We start from the raw sequence: 20,635 nt of genomic DNA on the forward strand, positions 1-20,635 counted from the left end.
GTCATCGGATTATGACTTTTTGGATTTAGTTATCATTTTGTTGAGGCCGTTCAATTCCAAATCGATCACTGCAACTGGATTCTCAGTCTTTGTGTAGACTGTAAGTACTGGTATGTGTTTTGATTTCTTTACAATTGTCACTCAAAGTTGCACATGATTTGCTGTGGTAGAATAAAGTCTTGACATTCTCATCAAATGCATGTTGCAGTGGAGCCCTCCAACACTCAGTGCCACAGTAATAGAGGTGGGTTTTCGCTTGCAGTGCTTGACTTGCTGGATTACTGATCTCTGGTGTTGATTTGAGGACGTGCTGAGAAGAGGTCAGGTATTTCCTTCTGGAGAGGAAAATGGGATTGAGTCTGGCATTCTTTTGGTCTACTTCAGAGCAGCTTTGGCAGATGTTGAGTAATTTGCCCTTTTGGCTGGGAATGGCATCAGATGAGTGTAAAGGGGGTCAAAATGATGGTATTGGTGAGGAGATGTAAAATAAAATGTGCAGTAAGATGATGTGTGCTTTTGTTAAGTATTGGGTAATTCTTTTAGATGTTAACAAGTCACTGCTATATAATAGTCATGTGGCTTTTTCAATTTGTGGTCTGAGCAGATTATTTCTTTTGTGAGGAAGTATGGTTGTTACCTGAAGCCACATCAGTGACTTTTGAGACATGAAAGTATTGAATACGGTTTTAAAAACAAACCTTGCACTTATGTAGTGGTTTTTTAAAAAATCATGTTTCAAAGTGCTTTGCATGCAACCATGAAGTTTATGGAGGCAAAAGCAGCAGCCATTTTGCAAAAGTTCTCATGCAGCTGTGAGCTGATTGATGGTGCTGATCGGGTGAACGCCTGCCTCTGTTTTGAATAGCACCGGGGATCTTTAACATTCAGACGAACCACTGGAGTGGGCAACTGGGGCCCTGGTTAACATCTTTAACAATTGAATACTCCCTTAGTACTGAAATGTGTGCCAGCCAAGATTGTGCTCTGGTCCTGAACTTGAGCCCACCATCTTCTGATTTGAGGGGAAAGTGTGACTAAGTGAACCAAGTTGATGCTGATTGGCACTTTTGTTGTCTTTCAAGTCCAGAGATAGCTGCCGTGTCCTTTAATAGGTTACAGCACAGGAGGCCATTCGGCTTATCTAGTCCATGCCGGCTCTATGCAAGAGCAATCGAGCTAGACCCACTCCCCTGCCCTATCCCTGTAGCCCTGCAAATTTTTTCCTTTCAAGTACTTATCCAGTTCCCTTTTGAAAGCCACAATTGAATCTGCCTCTACCACCCCCCCCACCCCCCCACCGGCAGTGCATCATTCCAGATCCTAACCACTCGCAGTGTTTTTTAAAAAAAAAAAAAATTTTCCCTCCTGTTATCTTTGGTTCTTTTGCCAATCACCTTAAATTTATGTCCTCTGGTTCTTGACCCTTCTGCCAATAGGAACAATTTCTCTTGATCTATTCTGTCGAAACCCTTCATGATTTTGAATACCTCTATCAAATCTCTCAACCTTCTCTGTTCCAAGGAGAACAACCCCAGCTTCTCCAGTCTATCTGTAACTAAAGTCCCTATCCCTGGAATCATTCTAGTAAATCTCTTCTACACCCTCTCTAAGGACTTCACATCCTTCCTAAAGTTTCTAGTTGTCAATTGGACCTATTTATGCTATTTACCGTCCTTCATTGTTCCACAAGTCTGTTACTCATGTACAATATTTGTTGTGCTCTTCTACAGCCTTGGGCCTGGCCAGCTCGAGAGTATCTCAGGAAGAAACTGATTGGAAAAGAGGTGTGTTTCACTGTGGAGTACAAGACTCCCCAGGGTCGTGAATATGGAATGGTTTACCTGGGCAAAGGTTAGTGAAGTATTCTTCATACAAGCTGCAGGTGTCGAATGAACATCTAATTGTCTAGTCTCTCCATCTCAGCCACTGTATATTGTAAGGGAAGAAATTATTATCTGATGAATATATCTTCAAACTTTGTGTGGTCATAAAAATGGCATCTCCTTTTTCCTATTGAATAGGAATATCTCCATATCCAAAGAATTGATTGCCTCAATAAAAATATAAATATTAAACTTTGTCTTGTGTATCAGGAGTTCACCTTCACAAGTAACTTGTTGGTAACCTTGTCTTCATTAGATGATATTTTATTTATTTGTTATCCTCTAATTCTTGGGCCAGTTCCAGCAATTCTTTGATAAATGTAAATGATGAGTTGAGGTCCATAGGACAGGGTGTCATTAGGATTAAAGAGAGTAGTGATTGGCTGTATTTGTGTCTGAACAGTATTTGCACAGATTAACAGATGTTAGGCCATTTCTTCAGCTGGATTCTCACTGCCATACGTTCCACTGCTGCCAAATTATGGGCAGGCTGGGCTGTTTTGTGCTCCTTGTTCTTAATTACCCCTTTCAAAATGGACTAGTGGTCCCCACCTACTGCTGACTTGTGAAGTTAACGCTACTGAATAGATCACAAAATTACACTACTGAATAGATCACAAAAACGAGGAAGACACATCTTTTTGTCTATTCAAAAAGACCTGAAAATTCTCTTTTCTCCCCTGCTTTCCCCAAACACCAAAAAAAATGGAATCCAATTATTTTAGATTATTCTAAGGTTTTTGCCTCCACTCCTAGGCTGGAAATTCATTCCATGACTTTTCAGTCAAAAAGACAGACAAAATGAGTGGGGGGAGGTGCAGGGGGTAGCCCTGATAAAGGATGAGATAAAGGCAGCAGTGAGAGGGGATCTTGGCTCAGAAGATCAGGAAGTAGAATCAGTATGGGTGGAGATGAGAAATAACAAGGGGCAGAAAGCACTGGTGGGAGTAGTTTATAGGCCCCCTAATAGTAGTTACACTTGGACAGAGTATTAATCAAGAAATGAGAAGCTTGTAACAAAGGTAATGTAATCGTGGGGGACTTTAATCTTCATATAGACTGGGCAAATCAAATTGGCCAAAGTAGTTTGGAGGACGAGTTCATGGAATGCATTTGACAGTTTCCTAGAACAGTACATTGTGGAACTATCCAGTAAACAGGCTATTTTGATCTTGTATGTGTAATGAGACAGTTAATTAGTAATCTCATAGTAAGGGATCCTCTGTGGAAAAGTGATCATAATGATAGAATTTCACATTGAGTTTGAGTGATATACTTTAGTCCAAAACTGGAGTATTAAACTTAAACAAAACCAATTTCATAGATATGAAGGGCAAGTTGGATAAGGTTGATTGGGAAATTAGATTAAAAGATATTTCAGTAGATAAGCAATGGTGAATATTTAAAGAAATATTTCATAATTCTCAACGAATATGCATTCGATTGAGGACTTAAACTCCACGGGAAAAGTGATCTATCCACTGCCAGCTCACGAAGCCAAGGATAGTATTAGATTAAAAGAGGCTTATAATGTTGCCAAGAACAGTAGTAAGCCTGAGGATTGGGAAAGTTTTAGAAACCAGCAAAGGATGAGTTAAAAATTGATAGAGGGAGAAAATAGAATGAGTAAACTACCAAGAAATATAAAAACAGATTGCAAGAGCCTCAAAGTATATAAAAAGGAAGAGAGTAGTGAAAGTAAATGTGGATCCCTTAGAGGCTGAGACAGGAGACATTATAGAGAATAAGAACATTAAATTAATATTTTGTACCTGTCTTCACAGTAGAAATAGTGGGGATGCAAGAGTCTAATGAGTGAGGAACGTAAAGTAATTGATATTAGTAAAGAAAAAGTAGTGAAGTTAACAGGACTACAAACTGACATCTCCTGGACCTGATCGCCTACATCCAAGGGTTCTAAAAGAGGTGGCTGCAGAGATAGTGGATGCATTGGTTATGATCTTCCAAAATTCACTACATTCTAGAATGGTCCAGTGGATTGGAAGGTAGTAAATGTTACACTGCTATTCAAGAAAGGAGAGAGAAAACAGGCCAGTTAGCCTGACATCACTTGTTGGGAAAATGCTGGAATATATTAAGGACATAGTAATGGGCTACTTAGAAAATTGTATGACTAGGCAGAGTAAAGATGGTTTTATGAAAGGGAAATCGTGTTTGACCAATCTGCTGGAGGCTTTTGAGGATGTAACTAGCAGGAAAAAGGGGAACCAGTGGATGTATATTTGGATTTTCAAAAGGCATTCGATAAGGTGCCACACAAGGTTGTTACACAAGATAAGGGCTCATGGGGTTGGAGGTAATATATTTGCATGGATAGAGGATTGGATAACAGACAGAAAACAGAGTAGCAATGAACAGGTCATTTTCAGGTTGACAGGCTGTAACTGGTGGGGTGCCGCAAGGATCAGTGCTTGGGCCTCAGCTATTCACAATCTATATTAATGACTTAGATGATGGGACCAAGTGTAATATATCCAAATTTGCTGATACAAAGCTAGGTGGGAAAGTAAGCTGAGAGGACGCAAGGAGTCTGCAAAGGGATATACAGGTTAAGTGAGTGGGCAAGAAGGTGGCAGATGGAGTATAATGTGAGGTTATTCACTTTGATAGGAAGAATAGAAAAACAGAATTTTTTAAATGGTGAGACACTATTAAATGTTCAGAGATTTGGGTGCCCTTGTACATGAAACAAAGTTAACATGCAGGTACAGAAGCAATTGGGAAGACAAATGGAATGTTGGCCTTTATTACAAAAGGGATGGAGTACAAGAGTAAGGAAGTCTTGCTGCAATTGTGCAGTGTTTTGCTGAGACCACACCTGGAGTACTGTGTACAGTACTTCCTTACCTAAGGAAGGATATACTTACTTTAGAGGTGGTGCAACGAAGGTTCACTAGATTGATCCCTGGGATGAGGGGGCTCTCCTATTAGAGATTGAGTAGAATGGGCCTATACTCTCAAGCTTAGAAGGTGGTGAGAGGTGATCTCATTGAAACATACAAGATTGTGAGGGGGCTTGACAGGGTAGATGCTGAGAGGCTGTTTCCCCTGGCTGGACAGCAGAGAACTAGGGGGCATAGTCTTAGGATAAGGTGTCAACCATTTTTTTATTCGTTCATGGGATATGGGCATCGCTGGCAAGGCCAGCATTTGTTGCCCTTGAGAAGGTGGTGGAGAGCCGTGGCCTTTGAGCCACCGCAGCCCGTGTGGTGAAGGTGCTCCCACAGTGCTGTTAGGTAGGGAGTTCCAGGATTTTGACCCAGTGACAAAGGAACAGCGATATATTTCCAAGTCGGGATGGTGTGTGACTTGGAAGGGAATGTGCAGATAGTGTTGTTCCCATGTGCCTGCTGCCCTTGTCCTTCTAGGTGGTAGAGATGGTGAGTTAGGGAGGTGCTGTCGAAGAAGCCTTGGCGAGTTGCTGCAGTACGTCCTGTAGATGGTACACACTGTAGCCACTGTGCGCCGGTGGTGAAGGGAGTGAATGTTTAGAGTGGTGTGTGGGGTGCCAATCAAGTGGGCTGCTGTGTCCTGGATGGTGTCGATCTTCGTGTGTTGGAGCTGCACTGATCCAGGCAAGTAGAGAGTATTCATCACACTCCTGACTTGTGCCTTTATAGATGGTGGAAAGGCTTTGGGGAGTAAGGTGAGCCACTTGCAGAATATCCAGCCTCTGACCTGCTCTTGTAACCACAGTATTTGTGTGGTTGGTCCAGTTAAGTTTCTGGTCAATGGTGACCCCCAGGATGTTGATGGTGGGGGATTCAGCGATGGTAATGCCGTTGAATGTCAATGGGAGGTGGTTAGACTCTTGGAGATGGTGATTGCCTGACAGTTGTCTGGCACGAATGTTACTTGCCACTTATCAGCACAAGCCTGGACGTTGTCCACATCTTACTGATGTGGGCACAGACTGTGTCATTATCTGATAGGTTGCAAATGGAACTGAATGATGTGCAATCATCAGTGACCATCCCCATTTCTGACCTAATGATGGAGGGAAGGTCACTGATGAAGCAGCTGAAGATGGTTGGGCGTAGGACACTGCCCAGAGGAGCTCTTGCAGCAATGCCCTGGGGCTGAGATGATTGGCCTCCAACACCATTACCATCTTCCTTTGTGCTCTATGACTCCTGCTACTGGAGAGTTTTCCCCCTGATTCTCATTGACTTCAATTTTACTAGGGCTCCTTGGTGCTACACTGTCAAATGTTGCCTTGATGTCAAGGGCAGTCACTCTCACCTCACCTCTGAAATTCAGCTCTTGTCTATGTTTGGACCAAGGCTGTAATGAGGTCTGGAGCAGTGGTCCTGTCTGAACCCAAACTGAGCGTTGGTGAGTAAGTGCCGCTTGATAGCACTGTTGATGACACCTTCTGTCACTTGCTGATGATTGAGAGTAGACTGATGGGACAATAACTGGCTGGATTGGATTTGTCCTGCTTTTTATGGACAGGACATGCCTGGGCAATTTTCCACATTGTCTGGTAGATGCCAGTGTTGTAGCTGTACTGGAACAGCTTGGCTAGAAATGCGGCTAGTACTGAGATGGAAATTCTTCAGCGGGTTGTGAATCTTTGGAATTCTGTACCTCAAAGGGCTGTTGGTGCTGAGTTGTTGAGTATATGCAAGGCTGAGAGAGATTTTTGGACTCTAGGGGAATCATGGGGATCGGGCGGGAAAGTGGCGTTGAGGTAGATCAGCCATGATTTTATTGAATGGCGGAGCAGGCTCGAGGGGCCGAATGGCCTACTCCTATTTCTTATTTTATCAGGTTGGGAAGATATTGCTGATCACCATTTTGAAAGGAGCAGAACAAGAGAAAGCGCACTTTACTGGTCACTGTGCACATGTGTGTATTTGGAGGAAGTCATTCTGCCTCTTGAGCCTGTTACAAAGGAACAGGGGAAGGCCATTCAGCCCCCTTGAGCCTATTGCATAGGAACAGGAGGCCATTCAGCCCCCTTGAGCCTGTTACATCGGAACAGCAGGAGGCCAGTCAGTGCCTCGAGTGTTAATAGGAACAGAAGGAGGCTCTTCAGCCCCTCGAGCCTGTTATGCAGCAACTTGAGCAGGACGTTCTACCCCAGGAGCCTGTTACACAAGAACAGGAGGAGGCCACATTTTTGTGGTTTAAACCATGGTTTGGGAAAAGGCTGCTTGGTCCATTAATCCCAGTCCCTCCCACACACCATAACATCTATGCTGTTGTGGCCTTCAACTAATCCCACCCAATCCAGAAATTTCTAATCTTGACTACTTTATAAAACATATCTAGTTGCTGCTGGATGAATCTTCATACAAGGTTTCTAAATTGCTGTTTTATGTGGCATTGTTTTCTAAATCAATGGACTGTGAAATGTTTTTTTTAATGTTATGCTTCTGGTAATTCAGATACAACAGGGGAGAACATTGCAGAATCGTTGTTAACCGAGGGATTGGTTGCAGTTCGGAGAGAAGGAATTCGAGGAACAAAGTGAGTATATTTTTTTTTAAAAAAGGCCTTGAATTGGAAAACTGAAAGGACTTCCATAATCCATATGGTATAATTACACTTGCTAACTCAGCAGGGGCAAGGTAAAAGGGAAAGGTGTGTTGGCTTGAAATACCAACTGGTTTTTCCCCATTGATAGATTTTTTTTTTCTCTCTCCAGCAAATGTAAACTGGTTTTGGGATTGAGTATCTTGAATAAGATTTGATTGGAGAGTTTGGGATACGGGGGTAATGAAGAGGAACAGATTGTAGCATTGTTCCCTTTTTCATTGCTCCCCTCCCCATCCCAGTTGACGTCAATAATATATGATCCATTCCATGTGTCTGGACGAGGAGTCCAGCAGCAATGCACCCTCTCTGTCCCTGATGAGGCAGCCCTATAACTCCTGAACAACAGGGTTCAACTCTAAGATTTTTACCTTGAAGCTTGCTGAGATTCTTTCAAAGTGTGGGACAGAAGTAATAGAATCTGCATGCATTTATATGGGTGAAGATTGTTGTTTTGTGCCATTTTGCTGCTTTTCTACATTGAGGGGGTGAATTAAGGAAAACTCATTAGCTTTTTAAATTAAACACCTTGATGAAAGAACTGAAGTACTGCTGCAATTTGTCCCTCATTTTAGTTCTGTCCCCTCTAGCCTGCCACCCCCAATCTCCATCTGAGAACATAGTGATGTGCTATCATATGGTTGCATTGACCCAGTTTGACAGTCTGTGTTCAGATGGAGAGGTGACTGACTGACTTTCTCTCCCTGCTCCTGTGGGGATGTGCCATCTCCAGTGATTTGATTGAAATTGGAAACCTCATTGTGTGGGGAATTGGAGGATTGGGGTGGGAACCTGTTTATCATCCATCACAGGAGTGCACAGTATTAATTGACATTTTTCTTTCTTCCTTTTTCTCTGCCAATTTTCTCCCCTCCTGCTGAAGGCATCAACTGCTTATCGGGATATAGTTCTACAGATAGAGTGCCCTCTGGCCTTTTGTTGTGTGAGCCTAGGTAGTGGGTGTTGACAGGCTATTTGGCTACCAGGGTAACTTAGCCAAGGCAGAAGAATATATTTTTTCCAGCAGGGCTTTGAGTAGCATTTTGAAGTGGGCAGCCCTGGCATTTTGTCTTCTCTTCTCCCCCCTCCCCCCCTTCCCTCCCTGATCACCCCAGAGGTGTTGAGATCAATTGTTACACTCCTACTGTTTTGCTGGTTGAGATCAGCTAACTTCACTCAGACAGAAGCTTGAAACTGGGACCTGCCTACTGCATGTGCCTCTGTTGCTAACTGCTTGAGCCATTGATAGCCTAATCAGTAATTTCCAATGACCAAGTTTAAGACCATTGGAGAGGAGCAGGAGTAGGCTATTCAGCCTCTCGAGCCTGCTCTGCCATTTAGCGAAATTGTGGCTGATCTGATTTTTACCTCAACTCTACTTTCCTGCCCTTTCCTCATATCCTTTGACTCCCTTGCTGATCAAAAATTTGTCTAACTCAGCCTTGAATGTATTCAATGACTCAGCCGCCACAGCTTTTTGGGGTGAAGTCCAAAGATTCATGACCCTCCGGGAGAAATAAATTCCTCCTCATTTCAGTCTTAAATGGGCGACCCCTTATTCTGAGACTGTCCCCTAGTTTTAGATTCCCCCATGAGGGGTAACATCCTCTCAGCATCTACCCTATCGAGTCCCCTCAGAATCTTGTATGTTTCAATAAGGTCTCCTCTCATTCTTCTAAACTCCAATGAGTATAGACCCAACCTGTTCAATCTTTCCTCATAAGACAACCCTTCCATACACTGAATCAACCCAGTGAACCTTCTCTGAACTGCCTCCAATGCAAGTATGTCTTTCCTTAAATAAGGGCACCAGAACTGTACGCAGTACTCCAGGTGTGGTCTCACCAGCACCCTGTACAGTTGTAGCATGACTTCCCTACTTTTATACTCCATCCCCTTAGAAATAAAGGCCAATATTCCATTTGCCTTCCGGATTACCTGCTGCACCTGTATGTTGACTGTGTTTCATGTACGACGACACCCAGATCCCTCTGTACCGCAGCATTTTGTAGTATTTCTCAATTGAAATAATATTTTGCTTTTTTATTTTTTCCTCCCAAAGTGGATGACTTCACATTTTCCCACATTATATTCCATCTGCCAAATTTTTGCCCATTCACTTAACCTGTCAATATCCCTTTGCAGAAACTGTGTCCTCATCACAACTTGCTTTTCCACCTATCTTTATGAGCAAATTTGGCCACAAAATGCTCTGTTCCTTCATCCAAATCATTGATATATATTGTAAATAGTTGAGGCCCCAGCACTGAGCCCTGCGGCACCCCACTAGTTACAGATTGCCATTTTGAAAATGACCCTTTTATCCTGACTCTTTGTTTTCTGTTAGTTAGCCAATCCTCTCTCCATGCCACTATATTACCTCCAACACCATGAGCTCTTGTGCAGTAATCTTTTATGTGGCACCTTATCGAATGCCTTTTGGAAATCCAAATATACTGCATCCATTGGTTCCCCTTTATCCACCCTGCCTGTTACTTCCTCAAAGAACTCTAATAAATTTGTGAAACACGATTTCCCTTTCATAAAACCATGTTGACTCTCCTTGATTGTATTGAGTCTCCAAATGTTCTGCTGCTACTTCCTTAACAGATTCTAGCATTTTCCCAATGAGATGTTAGGCTAACTGGTCTATGGTTACCTGCTTTCTGTCTCGCTCCCTTCTTGAATAGGGGTGTTACATTTGGGGTTTTCCAATCCGCTGGGACCTTTCCAGAATCTATTGAATTCTGGAAGATTACAACCAATGCATCCATTATGTCTAGCCACTTCCTTTTAAGACCCTTGGATGCAAGCCATCAGGTCCAGGGGACTTGTCAGCCTTTAGATCTATTAGTTTACCTAGTAGTTTTTCTTTAGTGATAGTGATTGTTTTTAGTTCCTCCCTCCCCTTTGCCCCTTGATTTTCTACTATTATTGGTATATTAGTGTTTTCTACTGTGAAGACAGATACAAAATATCTGTTCAATTCCTCTGCCATTTCCTTGTTTTCCATTATTTCCCCAGTCTCATCTAAGGGACCAATGTTTACTTTAGCTACCCTCTTCCATTTTATATACTTGTAGAAGCTTTTACTCAGTTTTTATATTTCTTGCTAGTTTACTCTCCTAATTTATTTTCTCCCTCTTTATTATTCTTTCTATCATCCTTTGCTGGTTTTTAAAGTTTTCCCAATTTTCGGGCTTACCAGTAATCTCTACCATGTTGTATGCTTTTTCTTTTAACCTGATGCCATCCTTGACTTCCTTAGTGTTAGCCCTGGTCAGTTCACCCTGACTAACACAAGTTTAACTTGTAGTGACTACAACTTGGGGGAGGAAATGTGCTAAGCATTTAGGAAACAAGAACAGTTTGCTACTTTTATGCTGTGCACTGTTTGACACGATGAGAGTATGGTTAGTGATATTTAGTAGAATTTTGGTGCAACTGACTTGGAAAATCCTTGTGAAGAGAGTTTGAGGTAGGTGGTATAAAGCATCAGGGAACTATTTTGTGCCCTAGAATGGTGGGGTATGTGTTTGTGCCAGAGATTTCTCATAATGAAATCCCAATATCAGCCCATTATGTAGTGAAGACCAAGAGGTGTCAGAAAACCTCGGTCATGCAGATACTTCCTAGGCTCATATGGCAGGGGGAGCATGTTACCCACTTGGCTGAGGAATGGTGCACAGGATTTTGCCTGAAGTTCCATTCTTAAGCCCCCATTTGCTAATTGTGTTTTTTTCTTTTAGCCCTGAGCAAGCCAGACTTTGTGAACTTGAGGATCAAGCAAGAGCTGCTAAGAAAGGAATGTGGGGTGATGGAGGTGGTTTGCACACTATTCGAGATCTGAAATACACCATAGAGAATCCTCGCCATTTTGTGGACTCTAATCATCAAAAACCAGTTAACGGTTAGTGAGCCAGCTTAACCCTTCCTATCTACTATAACCTTTGATGCTTCATCTTTGAGTCCTCGATGTATTCAATTCTTGCTGTCTCTATTCTGTAAGTCATGGCTAACTGTGTCTCAAATACTGCCAATTCACCAATGTTTACAAAAGATGCCCCTCACAATGTCATAGGTGTGGTTAAATGACATGGACATCCCAAATGCTCACTACTTCACCGTTTTGGCTACAAGTGATGAGTGGTGCCAGGATACTGAGAGTTTTACTTTCTACAAGTACTTATATTGTGAAGCTTTGACTTTGGACTGTTTAGACTGTCACCCTCTTGTTAAAAGTGCCAAAGACTGAGCTTGGATAAAGTCTTACTGTTGCAGTGCACTCCCAATAAATTGCTAAGAATTGTGGTTGGTGTTAGCCATCCATTTATTCCATCTGACTGTAGTTTTATAGTGGCATGGGACTATTGGGCAACTAACATGACGTTACTGTGTTATAGGGATGAATTAAGAGATTTATGGAGCATTTACTCTGCACACAGCAACTGACCAATTAGTTCTCCAGCTTGGAGAATTTACATTGCAGTCAGCTATCTACATATGGGGTTTGAAACCAAACTGCTGAGATCACTTTCCATTTCTCTCAATGTATTGAATTTAAAATTCTCCATTTTCAAATCTCTCCATGACTTTGCCCACCCTACCTCTTCAACCTTCTGTAGGCTTATGTCCCTTTCATGTCCTCTGGCTATGCAATTCTGTCTGATGTTCAAGCCACTCTCCCTCTCCCTATTGATGGTAGAACCATCAACTCCCTTGGGATGCACACTCTGGAACTCACTCCTTGAATCCATCTGTTGCTTCAATTCTCACTTTTTAAAAAAAAACACCTAACTCTTGACTCAGGCCCTGTCAGTTGATTTTTTTTCTTTCCCCATTCTATAAAATATCTTTGTTTTCTACATTAAAGGTGCCACATTAATGCAAGTTTCTGCTATGCTATGTTCTATGGTTGTAGCCTGAATGTTTTTTTTTTACAGCTGTCATTGAGCATGTACGAGATGGAAGTGTGGTGAGAGCTTTGTTGCTGCCTGACTACTATTTGGTGACAGTTATGCTTTCTGGCATCAAGGTACATCTGTTGTACAAGATTTCTGTTGCATTTCATGTGTAATTGAAATTACCTGCCTTGTGAGCAAATTCAGACTGATTTCCATTCTGGACATGACTGAGGTTGTAAGCTTGTTGTTCTCACTGATTTTTTCCAACTGTGCCACACTTCTTAAAAGAAAAACCATAACAAAAATTCACCACACCCATGGTAATTGCCCAATCAGAACCCAAGTGTCCTTGAAGCCTAATATTCAAGGATAAGGGGACATTCTGTGGGCATTTAATTTTCTCCTTCATCCCCTCTTCTATTTCCAAAATCGGGACATCCCTATTAGTTATTTTGGTACTTTATTCATTGTTTTCTACTATGTTGAGTGGCCTTTTGTTGCTTTGAAAGGCCTAGATGGTAAATCAGTATTTCCCTTTCCAGAATTAGACTTTGCTGCTGCTGAAGTTTATGCTTTAAAGAGTGTCAGAGTGCATCTGTGCTCCTGTAACACTGCCATGACGAATGCATGTGAGCATCTGTAATCCTTTGAGTTTAAATTTTTGAGCAGTCTTGTTACCAGGGGTTGATGCCAACCAGAGGCTTTATGCTCCCCCTTCTCCCCTGCTGCCACCTGTGAGAGAGAATGTAACTTAATAAATCACCCCTCAACACATATGCTTTTAATCATTGGGGAGTTTTTTTGTTCTTTAAAATAAAATGCTCATGGGCAAATGCTCATCTGGTATTGCCAAAGATGCTGTGAAACCAGCTGGTGTGAGGTTAGCTTAGTAACCTGTCCTCCTTCTGGGAGAGTGCCTGACCTCTCCTTGGTATCTTCCCCCATGCACTTCATCTCTCCCCACCATTACTCTTTTCCCCACCCCCCCCCCCCCCCCTTTTTCCAGTGACATGCAGGCAGATCTGTTCAAAATACCATCTGAAAAATGGCACCTCCTGACAATACAACACTCCATCGTTTCTATACTGGAGTGCCTGCCTTGATAATATGCTCAAATAGCTTCTGACCCAGAAGCAAGAGTACTATCAACTGAGGCAAACTGACCATATCCAGTGGCTGTACTGTAGTCCACTTTTTCCACAGAATTTCTTTCTGGATCACTGAAGTTAAATCTTTTAGTCAAATCATTGTAGAATTTTTATTGCTACAGCTGCAGGTCTGCAAAGTCTTAAGAATGCAAGCACTAAGAACGGCTATGTATTGCTCTTTCTGCTGTGGGTAGTAATCCACTAGTATAAGTTCAGTTTCTTAATCTTGCCTCCTTTACCTGCGCAGTGCCCGTCATTTAAACGTGAAGCTGATGGGGCAGAAACACCAGAACCATTTGCCGCTGAAGCAAAGTTTTTCACAGAATCACGCCTTCTGCAAAGGGATGTCCAGATCATCTTGGAGAGTGTGCAGAATCAGGTCATTCTGGGCACCATCCTTCACCCGGTGAGTTTTTGAGATGGTCCGAATGATACCACATGATGCTCTTGCCGTGCCATTTGGAAACTATTGTGTGCGCACAGGTAGTAGAGAAATTTCTTCAAAGGAGGAACAATTCTGTATTCGTGCCAAGTGTTCTAAAGTCAGGGATAATATAGATTAGATAGTCAATCTCCCTTTGCGCTGCCCAACAAATTCTTCCAGGTCGGGAGCAGCATGGATTAGATGCAAGGTAAATTTTTCTACCCTGTCCCATTGACCATTCTCAGGTTTGTTATAATATGGATGACATGCATTTTCAAGAACCCTCGTGTGCCTGAACTTCTCTTGCATCTTATGACCTCTTCCTGAGATAATTAGATAGTTAATTGGGTGATGACAACTGATACCTCGTCACACTGGCCATTCGTGAGTGTGTGCCCCATGAGTTTAGCCGATGCTCAATAATCAGACTTTCCCAAAACTCTTCCCTGGACTATTTTTATGCTGTGTATACTGCCCAGTTCCTCTGGTACTGCAGATTTAATCATCCCAACAGATGAATGTGTGGATGCTAAATATTGGCATTTGTGCATCTGATGGAAGTAGTTTAGACTATGGTAGCCTGTAGATTTCACTATGCTCCCTTATTTCTGCCAACATCTGTGACAGGTGACCGTTGGGGCGATTTATCCTTTGTACCTTTATCTCTCTCCCACTTCCATCTTTTGAAAAACTTAAACTGCACTCGGTGGGTACCCTTGCCAGCCTCTAAGATTTGGGACCCTTCTGCGTGAAGAATTGTGGGAATTCCTTGGTGCACCATGTTAATGTGTAGGTGTGCTGTTAGACTGGCTGAGAAGCTGTTGCGTAGTATGCAGCAAGATTGGAACCAGCTGAAGCTACTCAATTCTGCCATCTGCTGGGAAAAGCTGCTGGCTGCAGCAAGAAAATATTCTGCTTCCACATGCTGGTGGTGCAGAAGAAAATAGGGGCTCGAAGAGACTCAAACACGACTCGCACAGCTTTATGGCACCGGCCTCACTAGAGGGCTAAACAAAATGTAAAAAGGAGCGTGCCTTGTACCCCGACTATTCCACTGGTTTGTGCTAGGAGTATGGACGGCATTGGGGTGTGCTGTTAAAAGGAGATGCACGGCAGTCTTCAACATTTACAGGCACAAGAAGGCACTGCCTGCCTTAAGCAATCTATCCAGTGATATGAAGTTTTATTATTTTTGACCTTTTTTCCCTCTTTGAATTTTGTTTCCATTGCTTTTCAATTTAAACTAACTTTCTCTTCCCCGCCCCCCCCCCACCCTCCCAAATCCCTCCCACTTTTTTTTAAATCAACTATCGGTCAGGAGAGTTTCACTTTGGTATGTAACTGCTCCTGCTCTTGGGATAGCCACTTTTGAAATTCCTCATCATTGGAGCTTGAGGGCGATTATCATTTCCAGAGGATTCATCAGAGGAAAGTCTGTGTCTGAGATGGGTTGCCCAGACCCACCACTACCCAGGGAGGCAGTTCTGCAGATTCTGTGGGAGCTCCTTGGGCATGTCAGATGTTCCTTTGGCACCCACCCTTGGCCAGGAAGAACTTTCTACAGTTTGAGCACTCAAGTGGCATCTGTTTGCACCAGCTGACAAGTTGTCTTCAAAGGTTGGCAGTTGACTGGGTATCAATAAGTGACTGTGGATCAGGCAGCTAGGTTATTTTAAAATTACTTGGTGTTGTGGCTGTGAAAAATGAGTGCAGGAAGGTCTTCAGTTCTGTAATACATCTTGAAGGTGTGCCCTCCTGAGGCTTTGATATGATCATAAAGAATTGTCTTTAGTTGTGATGGCTTGGCATGGTTGAGTATGTGTGGAATGGACAACACGTTGCTAGAAGCAATCTTTGGACTGTCGTAAGGTTCATGGTACTGCTGGGTACTATTTCCTTGCCAGAATCCATTTAAGTGTGTTGCCATCTTCTACCTCATTTGCAGATCCTGCAGGTATTGTATACAGTGAGCCTGTTTACCACCAGTTGCCAGAAATGTTGCACTGTTTTCCTCTGAGGAGGGTGCCCTGTATTGCCAAATTCTGCAACCCTCCCTGTACCCACCACTTGCAGCTGCATGTCTGTAAAGCCATCTATCAAACGGAGTTGGATGCTGTACCACTTGTACCACTCCGTCACAAGTCGACCATTCTGTTTCAGGTCTCCTTCATTGGGTTTCCTTTCACTTTGTTCATGCTTGGCATCATTCCCCTACCCCCTCCAAACCACTTCTGCCACCCCGCCCTTAGACCAGAGCTGACCTATCTGAAAATAATTTTGAAGCTTGATAAAGGCTGAAATGTTTGTCCGTACATGCAGGCACTTGCCTTTTAGGTGTGCACATCTCTTAATTTCAGCCTGCTGCTCAGAATTTCTGGTTTCTCAGGTGGGCTTGCTGCCTGCACAAGGGCAAAATGTTGCTGGCAAATAATTTGGGGCAGCCAGTTCACTGTTCTATTGGTGTGCGTTGCTCCAGCAGTGCGACATGCAAAAACCTCAATTGCGCAGATCATGGCAGTTTCAGGCCCATGGTGCTTTGTTGAGTCCCTACAATGTTATTACACAATGGAATGCTTTGAAGTGCAGCCGCTGGTATTTAGGTGAACATGCTGGCCATTTTGCAGACAGCAATATTCCCCAAACTTCAATGAAGTCAGTGACCTGTTAATCCGTCATTGGTTGCAGTTCTGTTCCTGTTCCTGTGAATAGTGCCACAGGATCTTTAATGTCCACTGGAGCAGGTAAAGTGGGATTGGTTAAACATCTCATCTGAAGCGCTCCTCACATGGAAGTGGCAGCCTAGATTGTGTTCAAATATTGGAAAGGGACTTGAACCCAAAACCTCGGAATTAATCTGGTCTGGCAAGTAACTGGAAATCAGGAGGCTTAATTGTGATATCTGTTCGCTAACAAATCCAGAAGAATTGTTTTGGTTTATTTGCATTTTAACAAAGTGCACACACTAGATTCCTCTTATTTCATCCACAGAATGGTAATATCACTGAGCTACTACTTCGTGAAGGATTTGCTCGCTGTGTTGACTGGTCAATGGCAGTTTACACCCAGGGCCCAGAAAAACTTCGAGCTGGTGAAAGGTAAATGGTATGACTGTGAATCGGGAAATAGAGAATATTTCTTGGAACTCAAAAGGTAGCCAGAAATATAATGCAGAATTTATTTGAGTATTTAATTCATTTGGGTAGACAGTAGCATATTTGATTGCTTTTCTCGCCTCACACGTTTTAATAGAGCAATTGCTTATACAGTGTGATCAGGTAAAATTAAGAGTAGAAGGAGGTGCCAAAATATCTTTGTGGGCTACTTGAGAAATTCTGCTCTGGATAAGGAAGCAATGTAACGGCAATAAGTGTTATGCCAGGGAGCATAAATATTACACTCCCAAACTACAAGTACACCAGGTTAAATGTGCCTTTCATTGTGTCTGGAGTGGTCGTATGGGTATCACAGGTGTTCCCTGCAATCCTAGGCTAGGGAGGGAATAATCCGCTGTGGTTGTTGCATGTGATAGTGGTATGAATGTACATTGGGTGAAGATTAGATCAAGCTCAGCTGTTTCTCTCTTTCTTCCCCCCCCCCCCCCCCCCCCACCACCACCAAATGAGCCTGCTGTGCCTCTCGGGTCAGATATGAATCAATTGGATGAGATGTTGGATGATGAGCAGTACCCATGGGACTCCTGCCAAAGGAGTTAATGCCCAGAGGGAAAAATGGGGAACCTCCCTTCTAATCTCCTCCCCTGCCAATCAGTGCTTTACTGATGGTGTTCATATACGTGCCGTAAAAGGGTTTTGTTTGCATTTCTCTTTATTCCCCCCCCCACCACCCCCAAATCCTCTGATTTTTCACTTTTGGAATGAATCATGAGTGTAAAATCTCCCCTGAATGTCAATATTGGGAGGAGGTGTTTGCTCAGTAAGTGGGAGGCATTGATGCTCTCTCGTGTGGTTAGGATGGGCAAACACCAGTGGATTATCTTCTGAAATCAGTGCCTGACTCTCATTTCATTACGACTAGAGTATGTTTTAAATTTTATGGTGCTGCTTTCAGGTGAACTTGGTGAGACTGTGGTGTGTTCTCAGGGCCAGGTCAAAAACTCATGTTTGGGAAGTGAACTTGCAGGACCAGGAAATATCTGATATGCAGTATTAAAATGTTCATATACATATGAAATATTCCTTTGAACTGTGCTCTGGTTTGTTCTGAACTAAATCTTCATTCTGGAGGTCACATAGTGGTTTTATGATGTGCAATCCAATAACTATGAATCACCAAGTAAAATACAGTGGAGTGGTGAACAAGCTGTGAGTGCTCGCCACCTAGTGGCAGTAGGCAGAGGTTTGGAGTGCTGCATTGTATGAATGGAATTAAAAGGTAGATGAAAAAGGAAACAACCTTGTAGTTGAATTGTTGCTCTGTTCAATCTACCTCTATGGGGCTGGTGTATGATCTTCATATAATAGTGTAGCCCACTTTAGAATCACCAAGCTCCTGAAATTTGATAGGAATAACTCAGCAACCTCTCCCAACCTCCCCTTCTCTTCCCACTTCACATTTCCGATTTAAAGCAGCTGCTTTTGGAGCAAGTTTGATAGATTATGCACTTTTGTTCTTTACTCCTTTGAACTTTCTCCACTGATTGCTCTTTGAAGATATTGACTTGAGGTGGACTAGAAAGAAATAACTTGCATTTATATAGAGCCTTTCATGACAGCGACATTCCAAAATGCTTTAAACCAAATTAAGTACTTTTGAAGTATAGTCACTGTTCAAGTCGAGTAGATGGCCCTCAGGTACTTGTCCAATTACCCGTTTCATTACTTTATTGGAGCTGAGAGTATTGGTGGGCCATTGTGGCTGAGCTTGGTCCTGTCCAAACAGCCTACTTCTGGAGCAGGAAGCTCATCCCCTCTCCCTAGCGTAGATTCTGTGGGCAACTGTTTCTCCCACTACTGTTCTGGCTGTTTGGGTCTGGAATCATCCTGTCCTGTATCCATGCTGTCTCGTTCAATGCATTAACCCACTGAGGAGCTACACAGCTTGTTAAAAACAAAATACAAAGTTATAGTTATAGCTATAGCTGTTTCTCATTCAGACATGCTGTCCCAGTGCCATTGCATTTGTGATTGATCAGCTCTCTTGTAACGAGCCTGTGTATGAGTTTTATTTTCCTGAGGTGCTACATCAACTTGTCACATATGACAAGGCCTCAGGAGTTTAAAATACACTTGCAATAAAGATGTGTGCGTTACACTCTGCTGTTTGCAGTGACTTGTTACATTGTCAGATTCCCAAACTCTTTGCTGAGCTGCCCTTTGGAGATTTGTCACATTCATCCCCCTCCTCTTCTAAGATGCAGTATTTTATGGTCCTCAAGAAGATGGCAGAGTTCAATCCTATTGGTTTTAAAAACTGAAATTGAAATGCTCACCCTGCTTTCAGTCATGTAAGGATTGTGTGCCTCAAATACTTCAAGGATCTCTACTTTTATGCAGCAATCGGATGCCACAGAAATGTATTTCTCTAACTGATGCAGCCTTGCATAGCCAGAGGTTGTACATTATGGGCTGCCCCAGCTGATTACTAGACGCGGACATTGGACTGATCGGAGTTGCATCTGGTGCCACAGTCATCGGTTACTATGCACCGGGAGTGGATCGGATAGGTCCAATGTCCGCCTCTAGAAATTGGCAGGGATTCAAATATCCCTGTGCTCCACTGAGATCATCCCATAATACCCCTCCCCTAGCTGTGCGGGGCTGCATTGAGGAGGATAGCCAGCCCATCCTCCTCAGGCCTCCCGATAACCTCGGTGTGTGCCCCCCCCCCCCCCACAAATTAGGGAGTCTGCATTCTTTGAAACAGCAATGCAGTTTTGCTGCACCGTACTTCCAGGTGAATACGTTGAGGTTGAGTAAGCTGGGAGCTGTCTTTTTTAAAACTGCTACCCCTGTACCTTTTTTAGGTTCGGGAGGTGTGGTTTCTGGTCTGGTGCTGCTGAGCGATCACCCCCTCGGCTGAGTTGGCAGGCCTGCTCTGTAGCTGAAGGTAAACCCTCGTACACTTAAAATACTCTCTTGTGTTGACAGATCTGCCAAAGAACGCAAAGTCCGGATATGGAAAGATTATGTGGCTCCAACAGCTAACATGGACCAAAAGGACAAGCATTTTGTGGCTAAGGTTGGTGTCCAGTACTGCAAATTAGTAGTCGGGAGTAGTTAGATGTACATTTTTTTTTAAAGTGTATATTCTCCTTGTTTTGAATTTCCTATATCATGTGCCATAGCCAGGTGGGTATCCTGCTCCCAAGCTTCACTGGTGCTGATTATAGATAATGAAATGTAGGTGTATGGCTTTGCAGAGTAGATGCATTCTGATATTTTCACCTTTACTCCATGTTTTGGGTGGTTGGGGTAGTACCTTCTGGTGACATGTGGCTGAGTACAGGAGCTTGGCGGTTGAGACTTGTAGCTTCAAACCCCTGCTGTGATGCGCTTCCTGTATGTAAACTTTATATTGGCCTAATTTTTGCCCTGTCACTCAAGTGCAGGGCTACCATTCTGTACTTTCTCTAAATGGGAATCCTTCATGAGCCTGAACAGTAAATTTTACCATGGAGGGCATCAGAAGCTGAACTCAATCTGGTTCTTGCCTATCAAGAATTTCCAACAAAAATCATTGATCAGCAATTGTGGA

General features: G+C 43.0%; 1 protein-coding gene across 1 annotated transcript in view; it reads left to right on the plus strand.

The window, feature by feature from the left end:
- The window catches only part of snd1 (staphylococcal nuclease and tudor domain containing 1), an 813,248-nt gene that overhangs the window by 18,532 nt on the left and 774,081 nt on the right, over nucleotides 1-20,635 (plus strand). The window contains exons 3-9 of the mRNA XM_068005235.1: nucleotides 1,731-1,851; nucleotides 7,298-7,379; nucleotides 11,195-11,355; nucleotides 12,389-12,480; nucleotides 13,745-13,903; nucleotides 16,910-17,016; nucleotides 20,029-20,119. Coding sequence (XP_067861336.1) covers nucleotides 1,731-1,851; nucleotides 7,298-7,379; nucleotides 11,195-11,355; nucleotides 12,389-12,480; nucleotides 13,745-13,903; nucleotides 16,910-17,016; nucleotides 20,029-20,119 — 813 coding nt within the window. The remainder of the gene's footprint in view (nucleotides 1-1,730; nucleotides 1,852-7,297; nucleotides 7,380-11,194; nucleotides 11,356-12,388; nucleotides 12,481-13,744; nucleotides 13,904-16,909; nucleotides 17,017-20,028; nucleotides 20,120-20,635) is intronic.

This window comes from Heptranchias perlo, chromosome 24 (genome assembly GCF_035084215.1).
Source record: "Heptranchias perlo isolate sHepPer1 chromosome 24, sHepPer1.hap1, whole genome shotgun sequence".
In the NCBI taxonomy this organism is placed as follows: domain Eukaryota; kingdom Metazoa; phylum Chordata; class Chondrichthyes; order Hexanchiformes; family Hexanchidae; genus Heptranchias; species Heptranchias perlo.